General features: G+C 46.0%; 1 protein-coding gene across 1 annotated transcript in view; it reads left to right on the top strand.

Moving 5' to 3' along the window:
- MDGA1 (MAM domain containing glycosylphosphatidylinositol anchor 1) overlaps nucleotides 1–21,621 on the top strand; it is a 192,345-nt gene that overhangs the window by 65,488 nt on the left and 105,236 nt on the right. The window contains exons 3-5 of the mRNA XM_065401807.1: nucleotides 6,596–6,770; nucleotides 11,399–11,595; nucleotides 15,833–15,965. Of these exons, the coding sequence (XP_065257879.1) occupies nucleotides 6,596–6,770; nucleotides 11,399–11,595; nucleotides 15,833–15,965 (505 nt within the window). The remainder of the gene's footprint in view (nucleotides 1–6,595; nucleotides 6,771–11,398; nucleotides 11,596–15,832; nucleotides 15,966–21,621) is intronic.

The following is a 21,621-nucleotide window of genomic DNA, read 5'->3' as shown; positions in this document are numbered from 1 at the left end:
AAAGAGGGCCTCAGACATGGAACACTGGCTCACACGGAGCTATGCTCAATCCCATCTCTCTCTCCCCATCTTCCCTTCTCTCCCTGCCTCTTCTCTCTTCCTTCCTTTGCCCATCTGCCACATCCCTTCTCTCTCTTAACCACACTCCCACGCATGCTCTCCGCACCTTCCCCCACTCCTCCAAATCAAAGCTCTTCTCTTAGCCTTTGTCTAATCTTTTCCCTCCCTTTCCTCCAGTTACTCACTAAAGCTTTAACGTGTAGCCCAAATATTTAAACGAAGTTGAAATGAAAAGGCTGGGGAAAGATTAAAGAGCTGACTGAAGCGGCTGTGCAAACAAGAGACTCTGAGATTTGGGGCCCTAAAACGATCTCATCATAACCTACCAAGGCTAAATAAATCCATCACAGACGGCCATTAGCTGAGCAAAATCTGCCCAGCAGGGAAGTGGGCTGTAGAATCCTGCCATCTTTAGAGCAATGGCTCCAGTTCAGCCCCATGTCAACTGGTGTTGGGCATGGACCAAGGTGCCCCCTCCCCTGCAGCAGCTCTGTCTAGCACGAGGTCAGTAGTGAATGAATGTCCTTTTACCGTCTGCTTTGTGTTCAGTGCAAAATGACCTGGTGGATCTCAACCCAGCTGCTAGGGGATAGGTGTCCAGATTGCCGGAAGCCACCATAGCAACTGGTGCTTTGGGGATGTCTGTATTGCCGTCAAAGGCATAGGTGCTGGGGGTGGTGCCGCACCCCCTGGCTTGAAGTGGTTTCCATCATATACAGGGTTTACAGTTTGGTTCAATGGCTGTCAGCACCCCCACTATACAAATTGTTCCAGCTCCCCTGGTCAAAGGGGTGACTGTGCCGTGTGTAGACCTACCCTAGCTAGCTTGAAAAGCAATAGGAATGAATCTGCAACAGCATGAGTGGCAGCTCAGGCTAGCCACTGAGGTACATACCCGGAGTCCTGGGTGGGCTTGTACAGAGTGTGCTGCCATGCCTTCACCACTATTGTTGTTCTAGCTAGCTAGGTCAAAGCTGACTTATGTCTACACTACAGGATTAATCCGAATTTATATAATTCGAATTTAGGAAACCGATTTTATAAATTCGAATGTATTCGGCCACACTAGGCACCATTAATTCGGTGGTGTGCGTCCAAGCTACCATAGTAGCATCGATTTCCAGAGCGTTGCATTGTGGGTAGCCAATAACATCTAATTGCCAATAACATCGAATTGCGGCCACACTAACCTTAATTCGGATTAACAATACCGATTTTGACGCTACTCCTCTCGTCGAGGAGGAGTACAGAAATCGAATTAAAGGGCTCTTTAATTCGAATTAAATGGCTTCGTTGTGTGGACGGTTCCAGAGTTAATTCGAATTAAAGCCACTAAATCCGAATTAAAGGTGTAGTGTAGACCAGGCCTCAGGTATGTGTACAAGTGCTACAGTCACACCTCTGACTGCAGTGTAGACATACCCTGAGAGCAGAGGCAGCCAACAAAGGAGACTGAGAGGCCAATGAACAAATGGGCCATGAGCAGTGATCTCCTTTCATGCTCTCTGGGTTGGGGTAGGGGGAAGCTTGCACCGCTGCTGCCTGTGCTGTACATTTTATGGGTTATACAGATAGGACTTCAGTCTCTAGGGGCATGTTTCTCCAGCCCCCCAGTTAAATTGTGAAATGACCTACAAATCTGCAGGTGGTGTTCTAAGACTAAACATGTAAAAAAATGTAAAATAGTTTGAATTCTGAAGGGCTCTTTTTCATTTATTAAAGTGTGTTTACGATAAAAGAGAGACTTACAAAAATAACCCTGGTGGGGCCCCCTCCAGAGGGGGAGACAACAGGCTAACAGCAGTAGCTGCACTTCTCACTTTGGAAGCCAAACAGATGAATATCCCCATTCATAGAATCACAGAAATGTAAGGTTGGAAGGGATCTCGAGAGATCATCAAGTCCAGCCCCCTGTGCTGAGGCAGGAACAGGTAAACCTAGAACATCCCTGACAGGTGTTTGTCCAACCTGTTCTTAAAAATGTCTAATGATGGGGATTCCACAACCTCCCTTGGAAGCCTATTCCAGCACTTAACTACCCTTATAGTTAGAAAACTTTTCCTAGTATCTAACCTAAATCTCTCAGGCTGCAGATTAAGCCCATTACTTCTTGTCCTACCTTCAGTAGACATGCAAAACAATTGATCACTGTCCTCTTTACAAAAGCCCTTAATACGTTTGAAGACAGTTATCAGATCCCCCGGCAGTCATGTCGTCCCAAGACTAAACATGCCCAGTTTTTTAACCTTCCTTGGAGGTCAAGTTTTCTATAGTTATTAATAATTTTTTTTGCTCTCCTGTGGACTCTCTCCATTTTTTCCTCACCCTTTCCTAGAATATGGCGCACAGAATAGGCACAGTACTCCAGGCCCCACCAGTGCCAAGGAGAGTGAAATAATTACCTCCCATGTCTTCCATATGACACTCCTGTTAATACATCTCAAAATATTTAGCCTTTTTCTCAACTGCATCACATTGTTAACTCATCTATTCAATCTGTGATCCACAATAACCCCTTTTTGGCAGTACTGCTGCGTAGTCAGCTACTCCCCATTTTGTAGTTGTGCTTTTGATTTTTTTTCCTTCTTAGGTGTAGTACTTTGTACTTATCTTTTCTGAGTTTCATCTTGTTGAATTCTGACCAATTCTCTAATTTGTCAAGCTCATTTTAAATTCTAATCCTGTCCTCCAAAGTGCTTGCAATCCCTCCCCACTTTGTGTCATCCTCAAATTTTATAAGCATACTCTCCACTCCATTATTCAAGTCATTTAATGAAAATATTGAATAGTATTTGGATCAAGACTGACCCCTGCGGAACCCCAGTAGATACACTCTCCCAGTTTGACAGAAAACCATTGATAACTACTCTTTGAGTATGATCTTCCAATCAGCAGTGCACCTGCCTTATATTAGTTTCATCTAGACAACATTTCCCTACATTGCTTATCAGAATGTCATGTGGGACTGCATCAAAAGCCTTACTAAACTCAAGATATACCATGTCTACTGCTTTCCCCCAACCACTATGCCAGTAACCCTGTCAAAGAAGGAAATCAAGCTGGTTTGGCATGATTTGTTCTTGTCACAGCTATTGCTTATAACCCTATTATCCTCTAGGTGCTTACAAATTGATTGTTTAATAATTTGTTCCAGTAAATTTCGAGGTATAGATGTTAGGCTGACTAGTCCATAATGCCCGGGTCCTCTTAGTTCCTCTTTTTAAAGATGGGTAACTATGTTTGCTTTTCTCCAGTCTTCTGGGATTCACCCATCCCTGATGAATTCTTGAAAATCATTGCTAACCGTTCTGAGATTACTTCAGCTAGTTCCTTAAATACCTTAGGATGAATTTCATCAGGCCCTGTTGACTTGAATACAGTACTTCTAACTTGTCTTGATATTCTTTAACCTGTTCTTTCCCTGTTTTGCCTTATGTTCCTTTCCCCTTGTTGTTAATATTTAATTGTATGGAGTATCTGGTCACCGTTAGTGAAGACTGAAGCAAAATAGGCATTAAACACCTCAGCCTTCTTGATGTAATAAGTTATTAGCACATCTTCCCAGATAAGTAGAGGACCTACACTTTCCTTAGGGTATGTCTACACTACGAAATTAGGTCGATTTTATAGAAGTCGATTTTTAGAAATCGATTTTATACAGTCGATTGCGTATGTCCACACTAAGTGCATTAAGTTGGCGGAGTGTGTCCTAACTACCATGGCTAGCATCGACTTACGGAGTGGTGCACTGTGGGTAGCTATCCCACAGTTCCTGCAGTCTCCGCCGCCCACTGGAATTCTGGGTTGAGCTCCCAATGCCTGATGCGGCAAAAACATTATCGCGGGTGGTTTTGGGTACATGTCGTCAGTCACCCCTCCCTCCGTGAAAGCAATGGCAGACAATCATTTCGCATCAGGCACCAGGGCAATTAGAAGAGCACAGCAAGGCGTGCTGCGCATCAGAGAAGCTTTGAAAACCAGTTTCATAACTGGCCAGGCTTCGGTGTGACAGTTGTTTGTGTTTCTCCTTGATGCAAACCCTCTCCCTTTGTTGATTTTAATTCCCTGTAAGCCAAACCCCCCCCCCCCTTCGAAATAAAGTAACTATTGTTTTGAAACCATGCATTCTTTCTTTCTTAATTTAAAAAAAAAAAGAGAGAATGGACAAGGTAGCCCGGGTGGGGTGGGGGAGGAGGGAAGGACAAGGCCACATTGCTTATTGTAGCCACACTACAAATCAAAACTGTTTGAATGCCAGCCTTCTGTTGCTTGGGCCATCCTCTGGAGTGGACTGGCTGGGTGCCCAAAGTCTCCCCCCCGCGTTCTTGGGCGTCTGGGTGAGGAGGCTATGGAACATGGGGAGAAGGGTAGGCGGTTATACAGTGGATGCAGCGGGGGTCTGTGCTCTTGTTGGCTTTCCTGCAGCTCCAACAGACACTTCATCATGTCCATTTGCTCCCCCAACAGACGCTTCATCATGTCTGTTTGCTCCCCCATTAGCCTCAGCATCACGTCCTGCCTCCGCTCTTCGCGCTCACTTAATTATTTCCTGGCCTCTGCCACTGAATGCCTCCATGCATTAAGCTGTGCTCTATCAGTGCGGGAGGACTGCATGAGCTTGGCAAACATGTCATCGCGAGTGCATTTTTTTCGCCTTCTAAGCTGCGATAACCTCAGGGATGGAGATGATAGGGGGAGCGTAGAAACATTCAATGCTCTACGATTCTGGGGAGACTGCATGGTCACCTGTGCTGCTGAGTTCGCCACGCTGGCCAAACAGGAAATGAAATTCAAAAGTTCCCGGGGCTTTTACTGTGTACCTGGCTAGTGCATCGGAGTTCAAAGTGCTGTCCAGAGTGGTCACAATGGAGCACTCTGGGATACCGTCAATTTGCATCCGCACTGCCCCAAATTTGACCCAGCAAAGTCGATTTTAGTGCTATTCCCCTCGCTGGGGAGGAGTACAGAAGTCGATTTTAAGAGCCCTTTAGGTCGATGGAATGGGGTTGGTTGTGGGGGTGCATTCATTTTTAAATTGACCTAACGCGGCTAAATTCGACCTAACCCTGTAGTGTAGACCAGGCCTTAGTCTTTCTCTTGCTTTTAATCTATTTAAAGAACCTCTTCATATTGCCTTTTATGTCCCTTGCCAGGTGTAACTCATTTTGTGCCTGAGGCCTGGTCTGCACTAAAAAGTTAGGATGACCCAGCTAGGGGGTGTGAAAAATCCACACTCATGAGCTACATAGTTAATCTGACCTAACCCCAGTGTAGACAGTGATAATTCGATGGAAGAATTAGGTAGTGTCTGCACAGAAGTGCTTAAACAGCGTTGCTGTTACAGTGGCACAGTTGCAGTGTTTCAAGTGTAGACAAGCCCTTTAGCCTTTCTGATTTTGTCCTTTTGCACTCCTCCTTAGCAATTCATCTATGTTTCCACTTTTTGTAGGATTCCTTTATGATTTTTCAGGTAATTAAAGAGCTTCTGATAGAGCCATATTGGCCTCCTACTATTCTTCTCATCTTTCCTTTGCATCCAGAATAGCTTGCAGTTGTGCCTTTTAATATTGTCTCCTTGAGAAACTGCCAGCTCTCCTGAATTCCTTTATCCCTTAGATTTTCTGCCCATGGGACCTTACTTACCAGTTCTTTGAGTTTGTTAAAATTTGCTTTTTTGAAGTCCATTGTTTTGTTCACTCCTTTCTTTTGTTAGAATCATGCAATCAGTTCGCAACCAATTTTTCCCTGTTAGAGTGCATCAAGTCTAAATTGGCTGTCCCCCTGGTTACTTCCTCCACTTTCTGAAACAAACAGTTGTCCCCAGTACATTCCAAAAAGTTACTGGAAATGTGTTCTGCTGTATTACTTTTCCAAGGGATGTCTGGGTAGTGAAAGTTCCCCATAACTACGAGGTCTTTGTGTTCTGGAGATTTGCTATATGTTCTGTGTGTTTATTTGTTCTCCATTGCCTGGAGAATGATGAAAAGGCGCCAAGTGAAGAGGCGATGATTGCTTTGTAGCCATGAGCTAGTTGCCTGCAAGGCCCCGCCCCTCCTGGCCATGTATGCTTGGCTTGCTAGCCAGCTTCTGCCCTCCAAGGATCGGCACGGAAAGCCCTGTGTGTGCCAGCACTAAGCAAACCGGGTTTGGCAAAGATTTTGTGCTGGCTAATTGAACTGATCAGGAGTGAGCAAATATAATGCACGTTTGAGAATAGTAGGGGGAGTTTAATGGCAGGAGAACACACAGCAAGATGGGAGGAGCTGTTACATTTGGGGGTCACTGCGGGGCACTAGTGGGTTGGGGATGGGCAGGTGCAGCCATTTGGCAGGGACATTTTGGGATCAGCTGCTAAACCTGCCTAGGCTCCAGTGAACATGGCTGTGCCTGACTCTGTGTTTTGCTCTTCTCAGATGAGGGGCACAAAGGTGAGTGCTGCTGTAATCTGAGGCCTTAGAGCTGTGTCAACAGCTCTGAGTCCATCCGTGTGGCGTTTTGCTGTGTTTGCCTCCCTCCCTCTCCTATTCCCCTGCAGGTGAGGTGGACCAAAACTGCTGGCAGTGCCTCGGACAAATTCCAGGAGACATCGGTGTTTAACGAGACCCTTCGGATTGAGAAGATCCAGAGGCTGCAGGGAGGCCGCTATTACTGTAAAGCAGAGAATGGGGTTGGGGTCCCTGCCATCAAGTCCATTCGAGTAGATGTGCAGTGTAAGTCGTTTAGCGGCAGCCCAGAGCATCCCACAGCTCTATTGTGTGTCTATAACTAACTGCATGGCCAGCAGGACTCTACATGAACCTAGAACCATGCTCATCCCCTAAGGGACAAAGGGACCAAAGTGGTACCTTCAGAACTCACTTCCCCCTGGGATGTTAGACCCTTTGTGGGGCAGGATGACTTTGTCTGTCTAAACCAACCCCTCTCAGCCCAGGGACCATGATCCCCTCCAAGGGTCCCCAGTGGTTGTCTGGGCTGGTGAGGGTGTTTGGCTTCTGTTACCTTTTGTTTTTCTCCTTTTCAACATTGACTTGCTCTCCACTCCAAACTGGATCCACCTCAGATGCCTGGAACACCCCAGAAACCATTGCACTGATTCCCACTGTGCCTCATCTGAAGCACTGTCGGAACAGAGGAAAGGATTCTGGGATGCCCCTGATGAGGCTGAATTATGAATAGCTAAATAAGGGGTGAGCCTAGGAGGGAAGCCAAGAATCCCTCAATTTAAGCCATAAAGGAAGAGAGCTAATCTGAAATTCCTCTGGCCTTTTACTGCTCTACCTGGGTCTCTCTCACCTTGGAGATTCCACTTATTACCCCTTGTGGGGGGCAACATTTATACATGGACTGTTGTGGCCAGCTGTGATGAAGGTTAGAATGGGGTTGTGTTGCTGTCGGATGGATACCCCCTTGTGGGAGAGACCAAAGACCTGGAACCCAGCACGATTTTGAGGGAACTTTACTAGGCAGACACTTTGTGCTTTGTGGAGAATAAGCAGGCACAGTACAGCACAGACTCCCATCAAGCTGCTGCCTTGTGTGGTAGGAATTCTGCTCATTGCCTGGGGCCATCGACTGATGCGGTTCCCTTCAAATCTTGATGGCTCCAAACCAAGGTCCTCACTGACCTCAGTTCTGAGGGTCTAATTAAACATTAAGTAAAGGTTTACATTAGAGATTGGCCTGAGCACCCCCACAACTTTGGGAGAGTCAGGATCCAGAACTGTATTTTGCAGCCTGGGCAGGTTCCTATTTTAAATCAGCTTTGACTGTTGCCTTCTGCTTTGGTTTGAGTTTCTCTCCTCCCTTACCTTGCCCCACTCCTTTACCCCACTGGGGCAGTGTTGGGTCAGTACCATCCTACTACTTAGGCAGGGGACACATGTAACTCCTCCTGCAGCTAATGCTGCTGTGGGTGGGGTCACTGTTTCTCCATGGATTCCAGCTGTCTTTGCGCTGAGAAGTTCCCAAACCATTTAGGAAATCTTGGCTTGTCCACCCTTCCACTTTCACGTCTACAGTTCAGGCATTTAATTACTCCCCTACAAAGGGAACTTTGGTTTTCTCAGACCATGGCATAGCAGTTTATCCAGGCCTATGTGTCTTTAGGAATGGGATTGTGGAAAGACTCTTGATATGAGCATTGTAAGTTGTGGGAGGTCCCTTTGCATCTGGGGTGCAATTTGGAAGTAGGGTGATGTAGAGTCCTGTGGTTCCTCATGCATCTCTGACCTTTAGAACTGTGGGGCCAATGGGGTGGCCAAGGGCTTTCTGATACTAACATCTACTCTGTACATGGACTTGGTAATGCATCTCTTCTGTTTGTGTGTTTTCTGGGAGAAGAGTCTGCTTTCTTTCAGTATTTGCTGTATATAAAAGGGAGCAGTTAGGAAAGATCAGGTAGTCGGTTGAGGGATCACCAGGGCCAGCCTTTAGCCGGCTGAGCCAGAATTTCAAATCATACCCTTCTTGAAATAGTCCCCATAATCTCAATGCTGCCCTTAGTTTTAGTGTCCTCAGTGGCCAGGATCAAGTGGATTATGGGAAGAGCAAAACACAAGCACACTCTGGGCCACATCCACCCTTAGTGTCGCTCTCCTGAAGTCAGGGAATTGCACCAGGCATGGATTTGGCCTTGTCATGCTTAGTATGTGCCTGTCCTGGTTCTGAGGGCAATTTGCTTTCACGAGAAGAAAGCTCTAAACTGATCTGGAGACTGAAGCCCTAAAGAGGCCGAATCTCATGGATGCAGGGTGTAGTTGTCATTTATGCACCCAGATCTTCCAGAGCTTCCTATCCTTTGACTTTCACTAAAGCAAGTCTTCCTTTAAGGAGAAAGCAAGGCAGTGTGCAGCTGAGTATCAGAAGGCCAACCAGCCTTCTGGGCAGGGGGATCTAGGAAGCTGCAGTTGCCAGCAGAAAATTCCTAGGTCTTGCTGCACTAGGCAGGGATGCTGCTGCCTGGAGCGGTTCCATGCTGGGGAAAGGGAAGACGAATGGAAAGAGGGAGATGCTGTTACTGAAGCATTCCATGCGGTTGGGTCAGTGCTAAATGTATCCCTAGTGCAACTCCATTGATTTCAGTGGCGTTACTGTACACATGGGACATATGTGTTTCCTTGGTTCTTATTGTAGCTTCTCTCAGGAGGGCTGGACCAAGGGCTGGCAGCTATTAAAAGAGGGTTTGAAGGAGGAAATCTAGGAATATAAAGGAAGATAGCGCTCTGCACTACCATGGGGAGAGCACAAATGGACGGGGGCTGGGAGTTCTGGGGAACTGGTGTGCTCTATCCATGGGGATTGGAGGAACATCTCCTATCGTAATAGTGACCCCCTTGCTTCCAGTTGACTAAGCATTGTCAGGCTGGAAGGATGTTAGCTGTAACTCAAGTCTTCTAATGTCTTGAGGGATAAAGGAAGGAAATGGAGGAGTGGGGTGGTGGTAGGCTTTGCCCAGGGTCATGGATGAAGGGGAAGGATAGTATAAAATTCAGTTAGCTCTCCTGTTAACAACATGTATAGAGAAGGGTCTCTTCTCTATTTTTCTTCTCTCTCTTTCTGTCATTCAGCTAACAGTTCTGCTCGTGTCTCTGAGCCATGGTGCTGTCAGGCTAACAAATCTTGGCTCCCATTATAAATGCTGTCTTCAGAACACATGCCTCATTAAAATATGTAAATAGACTGGTCCATGCACACATCTCTGTGGGGAAGGCATGCTAGTCAGAGAGCGCATTAACAGCGATTAATCTTTTCCCTCTGTAGCCAGATTTCCAAACTTGCAAACATCTGAACCAATATTTTAAAATCCAGTGACATGTAAGAACAAGGAGTGATGGGAATGCATCCTTTCCCTTCATAGGCTCTGGGGCAGAGGGGGTCACAGTGAGGCACAAATGAAGGCAGTGTGCATGAGTTTTACCCGATAGTTACCTCTGATGTAGCATTCGCAGTCAAGTTGGGGCCTGTTTCTGAGCTTGGTGATGGGGGGATATCCAGAGTCGCTCCACTAAGCTCAGTGACCACCCTCCCCTCAAAACGTAGGGGTGTGTGAGAGAGGGGTTGGGGGCATGTCAGAGTCAGGAGTCCAGTTTGGCCCCAACTCTCCAAATTAGTACAACTTTAAACGGGGCCTGAATGTCAATTAACCTCAACGGTGATGCTGTCTGATGTTCCAGTCCAGGGGTTCTCCAGCTGTTGAAGTCTGGGAGCCCCTTTGTCTAAGGGAGACCCATCTCCCCTTTCTGCTCCCACACCAGCCCCTCACAGCACAGGGGCACAGTTTGAGAAGCCCCTTTCTAGCAGGAAGTTTGCAGTGGGCGAAGCCTGCCAGCATGGGGAGCTCCCCAAATGGGACTTTCTGCAGGACTCTTCTTCAGATCCTCTCAAATTAAAGGTTAATCCCATCCCTGAGAGGGCCGGGATTAACATGATTTTGGTGCAGGGGAAGTGAGAGAGGACTTGGGAGGGTGTTTTTTCTAGGGAGGGGAGAGAGAAGGGGACAGTCTAATGGATAGTTTGGGGGTAGGGGAAGAAGATATTTACAGTGCTTTTTTAATAGGGGGCGGAGGGGATGGTGGAGGGGAGAGAGGATCCATGCACATGGTAATAGGAAGAAGGGTTTGGGGTACACTTTTAATGGGAGAGAAGAGGCTGCATCCAGATGTTCCTGTGTTCTTACATCCCATGTTCCCATGGTTGACATTCCGCCAGACTCTTTCCTGTCTGTGAGATGAATCTCCATCTCTGTCCATCTGTTGTTCCCATTTTCTCTTCAGCTTTAGGGTTTTTCATGTTTTTTTGCATTGTCTGGCCATGTCCAAGAGAAGGGTATAGCTCCAACTTCCCAGAAGAAATCCCTTCCCGTTCGGGGACAGAGGCCATGGAAGTGAAGGGTGGGAGCAGAGGGGAACAAGGGTGGGGGAGGAGAGTTCCTGGGGTTTGGAGCCCTTTGCCTATCAGCTAGAACAGAGGATCGAGATCGGGGAGGTGATCTGGGAGCGTGAATGATGACATTGTGGTCCTGTCAGATAGCCATTCAATTAATCTTACTGCCAACTGGAGGCTGCAAATTAGAGCTTATTTCCTGCTCCTGGAATGTTGTGGAGTGGACTGGAGAAGGTTGGTTTCTCCCATCAATTCCCTTCAGGTGCCATGTGTTGAGTCAGGTCCACTTCTAGCTTAGTGTTTTCATTGGCTGACTGCGCGTGTGTGTGCGCGTGTGTGTGGAGGGGTTCCCCTCTTCTCCTCCCTCCTGGAGTTTTGTCTGCTCACCAGGCTGTGTGTACCCTGGCCTGAACCTTGCTAATGGCCCCCACGGACCTTCCCCCCCCGTCCCTTCCAGATCTAGACGAGCCCATTCTCACCGTCCACCAAACCATCAGCGATGTACGTGGCAGCTTCTACCAGGAGAAGACGGTCTTCCTCCGGTGCACAGTCAACTCTAACCCTCCCGCTCGCTTCATCTGGAAACGGGGTGCTGAGACACTCTCCCACAGCCAGGATAATGGAGTGGATATCTATGAGCCACTCTACACACAGGTGAGAGAGACATCACCCACTCCCAAACCCCACCACTGGCTTGTGTTGGCAAATCACCCACCAGGGCCTGAAGATCGTCATGGGTCCATCCCTACCATGCCGGGAGGGGAAATGTTGTCCTCCTCCTGGCACCCATCAGGTTCCCCAGTAATCCAGGATCCCTGCAGAGTTTATTGTCTGTGGGTGATGCTTCTCGCTCCTTGCTTGGCTTGTTGCATATACTAAGGAGAGGGTGGTAGGAGAAGTGTGGATTGCAAGGAGCACTCCCAATACAGAGGTCGGTGATGGGTCAAGAGGACTCCTCTGCCTGCAGGCCTTCCCCTAAAGTGTTTGATGTAGACCAAGGGAGAGAAGTGGAGCAAGAGGGAGGATTGTAGCTGGGAATTTCTTGTCACATCATCAGAATAACGCCTGTGCCCGAGGGGCACTGCGGCCTCTTTGGGGATGGAGCCAGGGATGGCTAGGTAGGAAACCTCAGGAATCCAGGCCAGGTTATTCTGTTTGGTTATGTTCCTTAAAGAAAGAAATGGAATCCAGTCCATAGGCCCCTGGTATTCTTCCCCTGTCCTCCCATCTCTCCAGCTGCACGTCCCCTAGCCTCTCATTGCTACACGCATGCTGATGACAATACCCCTTCTCTGCTCATCAGGTTCGCTCCTAGAGCCGTGTACACTGTTCACAGCCAACAGATTTTTAGCCCTTTTTCCTTTTGGCAAACTGCCTGTGAGCAGGCCAAGGTTTTCATGTTTGTGTCAGTTACTCCTAACATTAAATGAAGAGTTTGTGGAAATTAATTTGAATGGTTGAGATGATTCACTGAGCAAGCCATGTGATTGGTTCCCTAAGTCACATGACACTGTTTCTGTTTCTGATTGGATACCATACGCTTCCTATTTATGAAGAAAGAACGAGGAGTACTTGTGGCATCTTAGAGACTAACAAATTTATTTGGGCATAAGCTTTTGTGGGCTAAAACCCACTTCATCAGATGCATGGAGTGGAAAATAGAGTAGGAAGATAGATATAGATATATATACACACACACACACACACAGAGAACATGAAAAGATGGGGGTTGCCATACCAACTCTAACGAGACAAATCAATGCACATTGGCCAAAACGGACAGTCTCTACACAAAAGAATAAATGGACACAAATCAGACGTCAAGAATTATAACATTCAAAAACCAGTGGGAGAACATTTCAGCCTCCCTGGACACTCAATTACAGACCTAAAAGTCACAATTCTTCAACAAAAAAACTTCCAAAACAGACTCCAACGAGAAACTGAATTGGAATTAATTTGCAAACTGGACACCATTAAATTAGGCTTGAATAAAGACTGGGAGTGGATGGGTCATTACACAAACTAAAAACTATTTCCCCATGCTAATTTCCCCCCTACAGTTACTCACATCTTCTTGTCAACTGTTTGAAATGGGCCATCCTGATTATCACTACAAAAGTTTTTTTTCTCCTGCTGCTAATAGCCCACCTTAATTAATTTGTCTCGTTAGAGTTGGTATGGCAACCCCCATCTTTTCATGTTCTCTCTGTGTGTGTGTGTATATTTATATATATATGTGTATATATATAGATATCTATATATCTTCCTACTGTATTTTCCACTCCATGCATCTGATGAAGTGGGTTTTAGCTTATGCCCAAATAAATTTGTTAGTCTCTAAGGTGCCACAAGTACTCCTCGTTCTTTTTGTTGATACAAACTAACATGGCTACCACTCTGAAACCTATTTATGAAGAGTGTTTTTGTTTGGGAATATGCATGGGTGTTTGTAATTGCTGGAACTGACGGTACTAATAATGAAGAGCTTTTCCAAATGGCAGCATGTGCATCCCAAATTCACATGTACTCTTCCGCTCTGTCTGTTTCTCTCTCTTCTCCACCCCCCACCTTAATGTGCAGGTCAAAATCCTCACGGTTTCTTATGATTGTTTCCTCCCCCCTCCACACATTGCCCCTCAAGTCCCAGTGTTTTTCTTCTCTGCAACTGTAGTGGCGGTGGAAGGGAATGCTCTTGGGTAGTCTGCATTCCAAAGCATTCTGGGAAATGGTGCCCTAAAGTCTGCTATGGATTTCAATGCCCCTCAGTGACTGCCTTGCTGACACTGCTGAAGTTGGTTAATGAGGCAGAACGATGCCATGAGCCAATGAGGAGGAGAGGGCGAAAGGGTAGTTCTTGAGAGGACAGCTTCATCCCTCACATCTCTCTGCCAACCCAAGCCCCCTGCAACTGGGCCCGGAGCAGATTCTGGCCAGTTTTGATTTTTTTTTTTGAGCCACGCCCCAGGCAACCTGTCAGTTATTGAGGCATTATTCGTAGTTTATTGAAACAAGCTTTCCCTGCATGCCATGGAAATGGGCAGTTGGAAGAAAAACCGAAAGAGAGATGGGGACAGAGAGAGCACAGCACTGTGGGTCTGTGATAGATTTAAAAAAAAAATGCTGTAGGTCAGTGCTACTACTTTGTTCTTGAGGGGATTTTCTGTCTAGTCCAGTGCTGTCTAATGTCCAGTAAGGAAATTCCAGGCCTTAGAACATCACCTTTTCAGGGAATCTGAGGCTGACTATCTGTAGAAACTGGATAATGGTGAGATCTTAGGCTGTGGAAAAGTGCACTCACAGCTCAAAGAAATTCTCTTCAGTGTTGCATCTGTGGGTTCCTGTCAAGGGACGTCCCTGCCAGCATGGGTCATTCCTACAAATGCCAGCTAGAGGGAAAGTGGTGTAGGATTGCCCTGTTTATGCAGAGGTGCCCTGATTCTCCTCTTCTTTCTACTGGCTTAAGCCAGAAATTGAAGTTAGCAAAGTTACATGGATGTAAAACTGGTGTGATAGCAGAATCAGTCTTGTCGCTCAGAAGCCTCATGTTTAACAAATCACAGTTCAGTTACACTTGTACTGTTGTATTCTCAGCCAGTCAGGCCAGATACACTGGTGTCAGTATAAGGTTTAGATGGCTGACATTTTACAAATGAGCTAAAGGCTTAACAGTTTATACTTTTGTAAACTGATTTACAATCTAGGTTTATACACGTTTACCCGACCCTATGTCTACTGATCAATAAACTGGATGCATATGAACCATGTGTAAATCACTAGTTGACATGCACATTGTAAATGCCCTTGTTCATGCAGCATAGCAACGGATCTCCAGGGAAGTGTTTTTCACTTGGGTATTGGTCTCCTAGGAATTTATCTTCTAATTCACTCAGGTCAGATACTACATGTTCAATGTATATTAATGTTTGTGAGCTCCATGTCCTGTCCCATGCAGTCATCTCGGGAGGATTTGTCAAGCTGATATCGTTTCACATTTACAGATTTTTATTTAAAAAATCTGTAAAAAGAGATTTACACAAATAAAAGGACAAAGACAAACAGTCATAAAGGCATACGAGTTAGAGGGTACAAACCATGGGGTGCATCTCAGAACTTCCCATAAGCATGCCTCATAAATGTAAATATACAGAACCCATATCATGTGAATTTAACAGAGTTATTCTGGTTCTGCTGTGTGCCAATGACTGATAGTGCCAGAATCTGATTTTAGTTACACTTCTATGAAAAATCCAGGGCAACTCCATTAAAGACAGTGTCGTTACTCTGGAAATATATCCGTGTAAATGAGATTAGAATCTTGAGCAAAGGGAAAAGAAAGGTTTGATCATTTCTTTTAATATTTCTCTTAATTACCCTTTTTTCCTCTACTGCAAATTTTTACAGTTTAACTGTTGAGCATATATTTAGCCAAGTATTAAAAGACTAAGGACTGGAATCTGATCTTGGTTACCCTGGTTTTATGACATTGTGACTCCACTGACTAGAGCTACTGCTGGATATCCCAGTGTGAGATCAGAATCTAGCTCTAAGTAGTTAAGAGCCTTTCAATCCTGCAAGATGATCCTGACAGCCATTGACAAGAGATCATCTATAAAGCTGCTCAGTAATGCTTCCAGGTTACATGGTAGTGCTGCTGATTCTGTTTGTTTATTTAATTTATTTAGAGAATGCCTAGTGTTGGAATTATCACCACAAACATTTTATTGCTTCTTTTACAAAGGAATGAGGGGCTGATCCAGAGAGGTCCTGAGTGCTCACAACTCCCATTGATCAGCACTTCTCAGAATCAGATCACAGATTTGTAGCTGAAAGCTGTTCATTGTACATCTGTCATTCAGTTACTCTGTTCCCCTTCTTTCCAAACTCCCAGGGTGAAACCAAAGTTCTGAAGCTGAAAAACCTGAGGCCGCAGGATTATGCCAGTTACACGTGTCAGGTGTCCGTCCGAAATGTCTGCGGCATCCTGGACAAGTCAATCACTTTCCAGCTCACTAACACAACAGGTAAGAGAGCAGCAACAGAAATGCCTTTGGGCCCTGAGCACCTCTTGCTTGCTGAACAGCTGTCCTCCTCCCAAGGTCTGGTGAAGTGGGATCCAATCCAATACCTATTAAAGTTAGTGGCTAGACTCCCACTGACTTCAGTAGGCATGGGATCAAGTCCACAATACAAAACTTAGCATGAACCAAACAAAGAGTTGGAGCAGGAGGTGTCCAGCAGTCCTTGGAATTCTTGTGAGCTCTCAGCTACCGTGGCTGGTGGGATGTCATGAGAACAGTCTCTATTTGGGTGTTGAGGGAACTACGTAGATTTTTTAACTAGCCAACTTTTTACAAAAATAAAAGCAACTTTCCTGATTTGCTTTTTGTACAGTTGATATCTGGGAAAATGCTGCACGAACTTTCCCACAAATACTCCATACAATATTTGGATGACTTTGCTCCACCCTGATTCACACCCCTTGTGTGGCTGTTTTCTGAAAGCATTCAAGCCATCAAGTTCTACTGGCACAGCAGTCTGTGGAAAGCAGATATCAAAACAAATTTCACAACCACATGCACAAATGTTCATGACAGGAATGCTTGAGTGATCATCCAGTCAAGGAACAGAAAAAATATCATGTGATCATTCAGAGAGGTCCTGACTAATTAACAACTGACTATTGTATATCAAATCCTTGCAGATAGCTGGTCACAACCAATAGATTAAAAAAAACCCCTAAAAAGCAAAAAATTATCAAATTATTTTAAATAATGAATAAATATGAGAAAATTGATTTTTTTGCTTTGGGATATTCTGTGATCAAAGAAGAGGCTGAACTCATTTCTGTAATGTGATGTAATGTCATGTAATGTACTTGTTTGAATTATTCACCTAGCTCTAATATAATACAAAATAGTTTACATCCCTTGTGTCATCTCTGTACAACGAAGGCAGAACTCTTGATGGTGCCAACTGTTGATGAGAAATAGTTAATACTGTAGAAAATTATGTGTATTGATCTAACTGAGCCTAAGGGCTGAGACAATGAACATGTTTTTATGTATAAATAATTAAATACCCGAAGAAAAGAAAAACCTAGGTTAAATATTAGGGGAAAATGCTCCTAACAGTGAGATCTCTGCAACTGTCTCAAAAGGTGGAAGCCCCATCACTTGAGTCCTTTCAAACTAGAGTGGACAGAACAGTAGAGCATTCATTATAAGACACAGTCCTTCCCTAGTCAAGGGGAATGGGGCCTCATACAGCTCTTCTAGCTCTGACTTCTGAGACAATATGTTTGTAGATTTATAGACTCTAATTCCCCTTCAGAACCACGCTCCCCAGATAAATGCGAAGAAAGCATCCTTCTTTTCATTTCAGCCCCTTTATTGAGTGAACAAGGAAGCAGGGTTTTCAAGCTGATCAGATCTGGTACCAGTACATGGGTAAATTGACTCAACTTCTTAGCCACTTGCACCAGATCAACATTTGGCCCATACAGCAGATGTGTGTAGCTCTCTTGCTATATATAGATACGTATTCATATTTATACACACACAAATATAAAGTCTTTCTCTGTATATGTGTGAATAATTTTTTAGATTCTCTCTGATCTTGCATAAATCTCTTCCTCCCCTCTTCTGCTCATGCATTAGTAACTTCCTTGTAGCATTGGCTGTGTCCAGAATTCTGAACAGCCTTACTCATGATGTCTTTGCTTCTGCACCTGGAGAAAAACTCAGGGAGCACAGAGGTGCGTGGAAATCAATCTTTAAGTATTTATAGACCCAAATAGTATGGACCTTTGAGGGGAAGCGATGGGTCAGGTCAGAGAATCTTCTTTCCCCAGCTTGTTTGCTGCTCCTTTGCCGTTTGGCTATAAAAGTGGCTCCTATGATTCATCAGGGGCCCCTTGCTACTGACTGACTGTGGTGCAGATCTGTACTTCTCCTGGCCAGGGAGTCCAAAGCTTGGCCCTGATGGTTAGGAATCTTTTTTTTTTTTTTTCCCCCTGGCTTGGCTCTTTGATTATCTTGGGCAGCAGCTAAGTGTTGTGGTTGCAGCACAAATGTCTGCAGCACCAGTTTCGATTCCTGTTCTCTATGTGCATCCTCCCCCTGCAGGAGTTTTCTGCCTCCTCCTCCCTGATGATGCTTTTTGGTTCTAGAGCTCTGAGGCTGACCCAGTGGGTCTGGCTGCAGAACCCAGTCCTGTCTCAGGGCCGGTTTGTTGCAGCCTGCGTGTTGGGATCCAGCTGTGGTTGGGGAATGGCTGACATTTTCTTCCTTGATTTCTGCAAAGTTAAGCAGCCCAGCTGGTTAATTCTCCTGCAGTTTTACTGCAGCAAATTGGACTTCAAAGGGAATTGAAAGCGACTCTTTGTTTTTAATGGTCCCCTCGCTCCACAGCAGACTCTGCCAGCAGGTTTTCTGAGCCGAGAACAAAAGGAATCGCCACGGGTTACAAATAAATGAGATTCATCTCCTGCATAACAATGGCTGCATATTGTTACCCTCCATCCGCTGACTAGAGGAGGATGTGATCCAATCTCAGCTCCCAGAGCTGGGGCTGGTTCAGGCCGTCTAGCTGGAGAAGCATTGCCTTGAGATGTGCAGGTGGCCATTTCACAGGTTCCTCCTCTCCTGGTTACAGTCACCAACAGGCTGCCCTGAGGAAGCAGCTGCCCAATGAGGTCACGTTTCCTGAGTTACCCTGCACAGAACATGTCCTCACTCAACAGGATTCTAGCAGTTAGGGCTGGACAAACAAGTTCAGGTAAACTAAAAGAATAGCCCAAAATCTTTACCAGAACCCAAACGAGATCTGACTCATGCTTCACTGCTGCCTCCCTACCCTCCCCCCACCAAAAACCCCCCCAAAGTAATTGATCTCTGCCATCTTCCAGGTCTGCCTGGAGGGAGAGACTCCCTACCAAGACCATGAGTGCAGTTTCTACCAGCTTCGCCAAGGAGAAGCAACTCCAGCCAAGACCAGCTCAGTGTCAGGGGAGGTGACTACTATTCAGTATCAGCTGGACAAGACCGAAGGTCTCTTGGCTCAGGGCAGCTGCCTTATGGATGGTCTTGTACTCTGTGTCATGTCTGCATAGATTGTGGGGGTTTTTCCATCCAGGATGAGCCAGGCCACCCTATTAGGGGCCTCTTTGGATTTGTGAAGCCCCCTCAGAGTCTAAAGTCACCACTGGCAAATACACAAATAATTTTTGCTCCCTATTAATCACTGGATTTGATATTTATTTTCAAAACTCCAGGTTGAGGGACCCTCAAGGGACCTGACCTACAGCTGTGGCCCCGAGAAATCAAAAGAATTAAACCGTGTGCCTCAAACTGATCCTTATGGTTGGCAGCAAAAGATGGCAACCGCCTCCCTCACCTCCCCCCCCCACAAATATACAGCACTTGCACAGTTGGCCAGGTGCTTCCTGTGCATGTGACAAGAGGGACATTGGCCACTGCTAGAAACAGGACACCAGGCTGTAGTGCTCGGAGCTTTCTGGCCGCAGTTATGCTGCTTAGTTATGCTGCCTGCATGGAGGAGAGAGCAGCCGTCCTAGCCTTGTTTGTATGAGCCGTAATTCAGAGATCCAGCACAGCTCATTAACGCAGAGTCCGGGGAGAGGAGAGGCAGAAATAATGATGCTGTTAAATCAGGCTTCATGAATATGTAACAACGTCTTATTTTGCATTATTATGGCCGTTACTTAAAACGCACTCTCAGCCTTTGTGCTGTCGCCGGTTGCTTTCTGAGCTCTGTCTGGAGCCAGTGATGGAGCTGACAAGGGCCGTTAAAGGGCCTTTCGTGAGATGAAGTGGAGAAGGCAGAGGAAAGCTTTTGAGATCAGTTCCTGGGGAGGGCAGGAATGAAAGAAACCAAACACAAGGATGTGAGTATCCAGAAGACGAGAAGCTGTGTGTGCACTTTGAATCTGCCCAACCTGTTCACCTGTGCCATAAAGGGGAAGCCATCTGGGTTGTACCCCAAGTGTGTAGAACCATGTATTTGACACATGCAGAGAACCAGGAGGGGAGCTACAGTGTTTAGCACGAGCTGGTGGTTGGGATACAGGACCATGAATGATCTAGACCAGCAGTTCCCAAACTTAGTTGGCTTATATACAGACTTCTTTAGTGATATTTGAAGTATCACAAGCAAATTTCTTCTTTTAGTGCCCACTTCTTTTATGCCTTAATAGACATAAGCATTTCTGGACTCGTAGTAAAATAGATTCCTACTGAAGTCTGAAGTGTAAGATTATAGCATTTTTTAAACATCAGGTTTTTAGACAGTGAATCAAAAAGAATCATCAATTATTATGTCTTCCTTGTAATTGAGTAACACAAAACATTTGTCAAATGACTTGATATATTTTGGTATGCTGCTAAACTAAGCCATTGGCTTGACGTTTTAATTTGTCTCATTTAAGTTCAAAGTTTCTGCTAATTCTTACTTGGATTATTGCTGAACATAACACAAAGATGTCATCTTCTATTGACAATAGGTCCCTGATCCTCGCCTGGACGCCAGGCAGCTTCAGCTCCAATTCACTCTTGTTCCAATGCTTGGGGTTCCCAGCTCCCCTCCAGTTCCCGCTGAACCAGTCTCACTGCAGCCCTAGGCCTCTCTGAAGGACCTTTCACACAGATTTCCTCCTGATCTGGTCCCTGGACCCAACTCTTGCCCTCTATGTAAGGAACTACACAGCCTTCCTTCATGGGGCTGTGCCATGGTTCAAGCAGGCTTCTCTAGCCCACCAGAATCCAGATTCCAGCCTCACTCCACAGAGCCTCCCTTGGTCCTTGGACTCACACACTTCTTCCCCTTGCTTCAGGCCTCCCCGCAGCCCTCCTTCTTAGGGCTGGGTTCTGATTTAGGCAGGCTTTCCCAGTCCACCAATCTCCCTTCTGGCTCTCACTCTGGTGAGCCTCTTTCTTAACTCAGAGTTCCCCTGCAATTCTTCTATCCAGGTTATCTGCCCTCTACTACTCCTGGGAGTCACCTAACCTTTAAGCTGCTTCCTTAACACCTGCCCCTATTCTGCTGCTGCCTTGAATACTTGCTTCCTTAAAGGGGCCATATCATGAAACAGGGCTTGGCTGGTCCTGGGCCCCACTCCCCTTTAAAGGGGACAAGACCACTCTTTTACAGCATACCACTTTCAACAAGCTCCTGTACCACCAGTGGCACATGTACCACAGTTTGGGAACTCATGATCCGGACAAGTTCTGTTCTTCCATCCCCTGGGGCTGAGCCAGCAGGGCCATAGCAGTCAGAAGGAAGGTAGAGTGCTTGCCTCAAGGGAAGTTCTGTCCATACCAGGAGTCTGCTCTACGAAATGGAGTGGAGTCTCATGATGTGGGTTGTTTGGGATATGTCCTTAATACAGACGTGCTCCAAAGCTCCTTCTCAGGCTGATAACTGTGGAGGGGTGAACTGGTCTGATGAGAGCTGAATCCAAACCCAAACCACCATGGGGATTGGGAAGTCTCCCTCTCTTTCTTTAGCCATTCCTCACCTCTCTATGTGGCTGTGGCGGCCCTGTAGCCCTCTTTGCCACCGTCTCTCTAGCTTTAGGTTTTGGCTTGTGGAAGATTGCAAGGTAGTTCTCTTCTCTCCCCCTCCTCCTCCCCCCCGAGCTGGGCCTCTTGACTTGGAGGA

The sequence above is a fragment of the Emys orbicularis genome, chromosome 3, assembly GCF_028017835.1.
Source record: "Emys orbicularis isolate rEmyOrb1 chromosome 3, rEmyOrb1.hap1, whole genome shotgun sequence".
NCBI lineage: Eukaryota > Metazoa > Chordata > Testudines > Emydidae > Emys > Emys orbicularis.
This window is presented reverse-complemented; position numbering and strand designations above follow the sequence as displayed.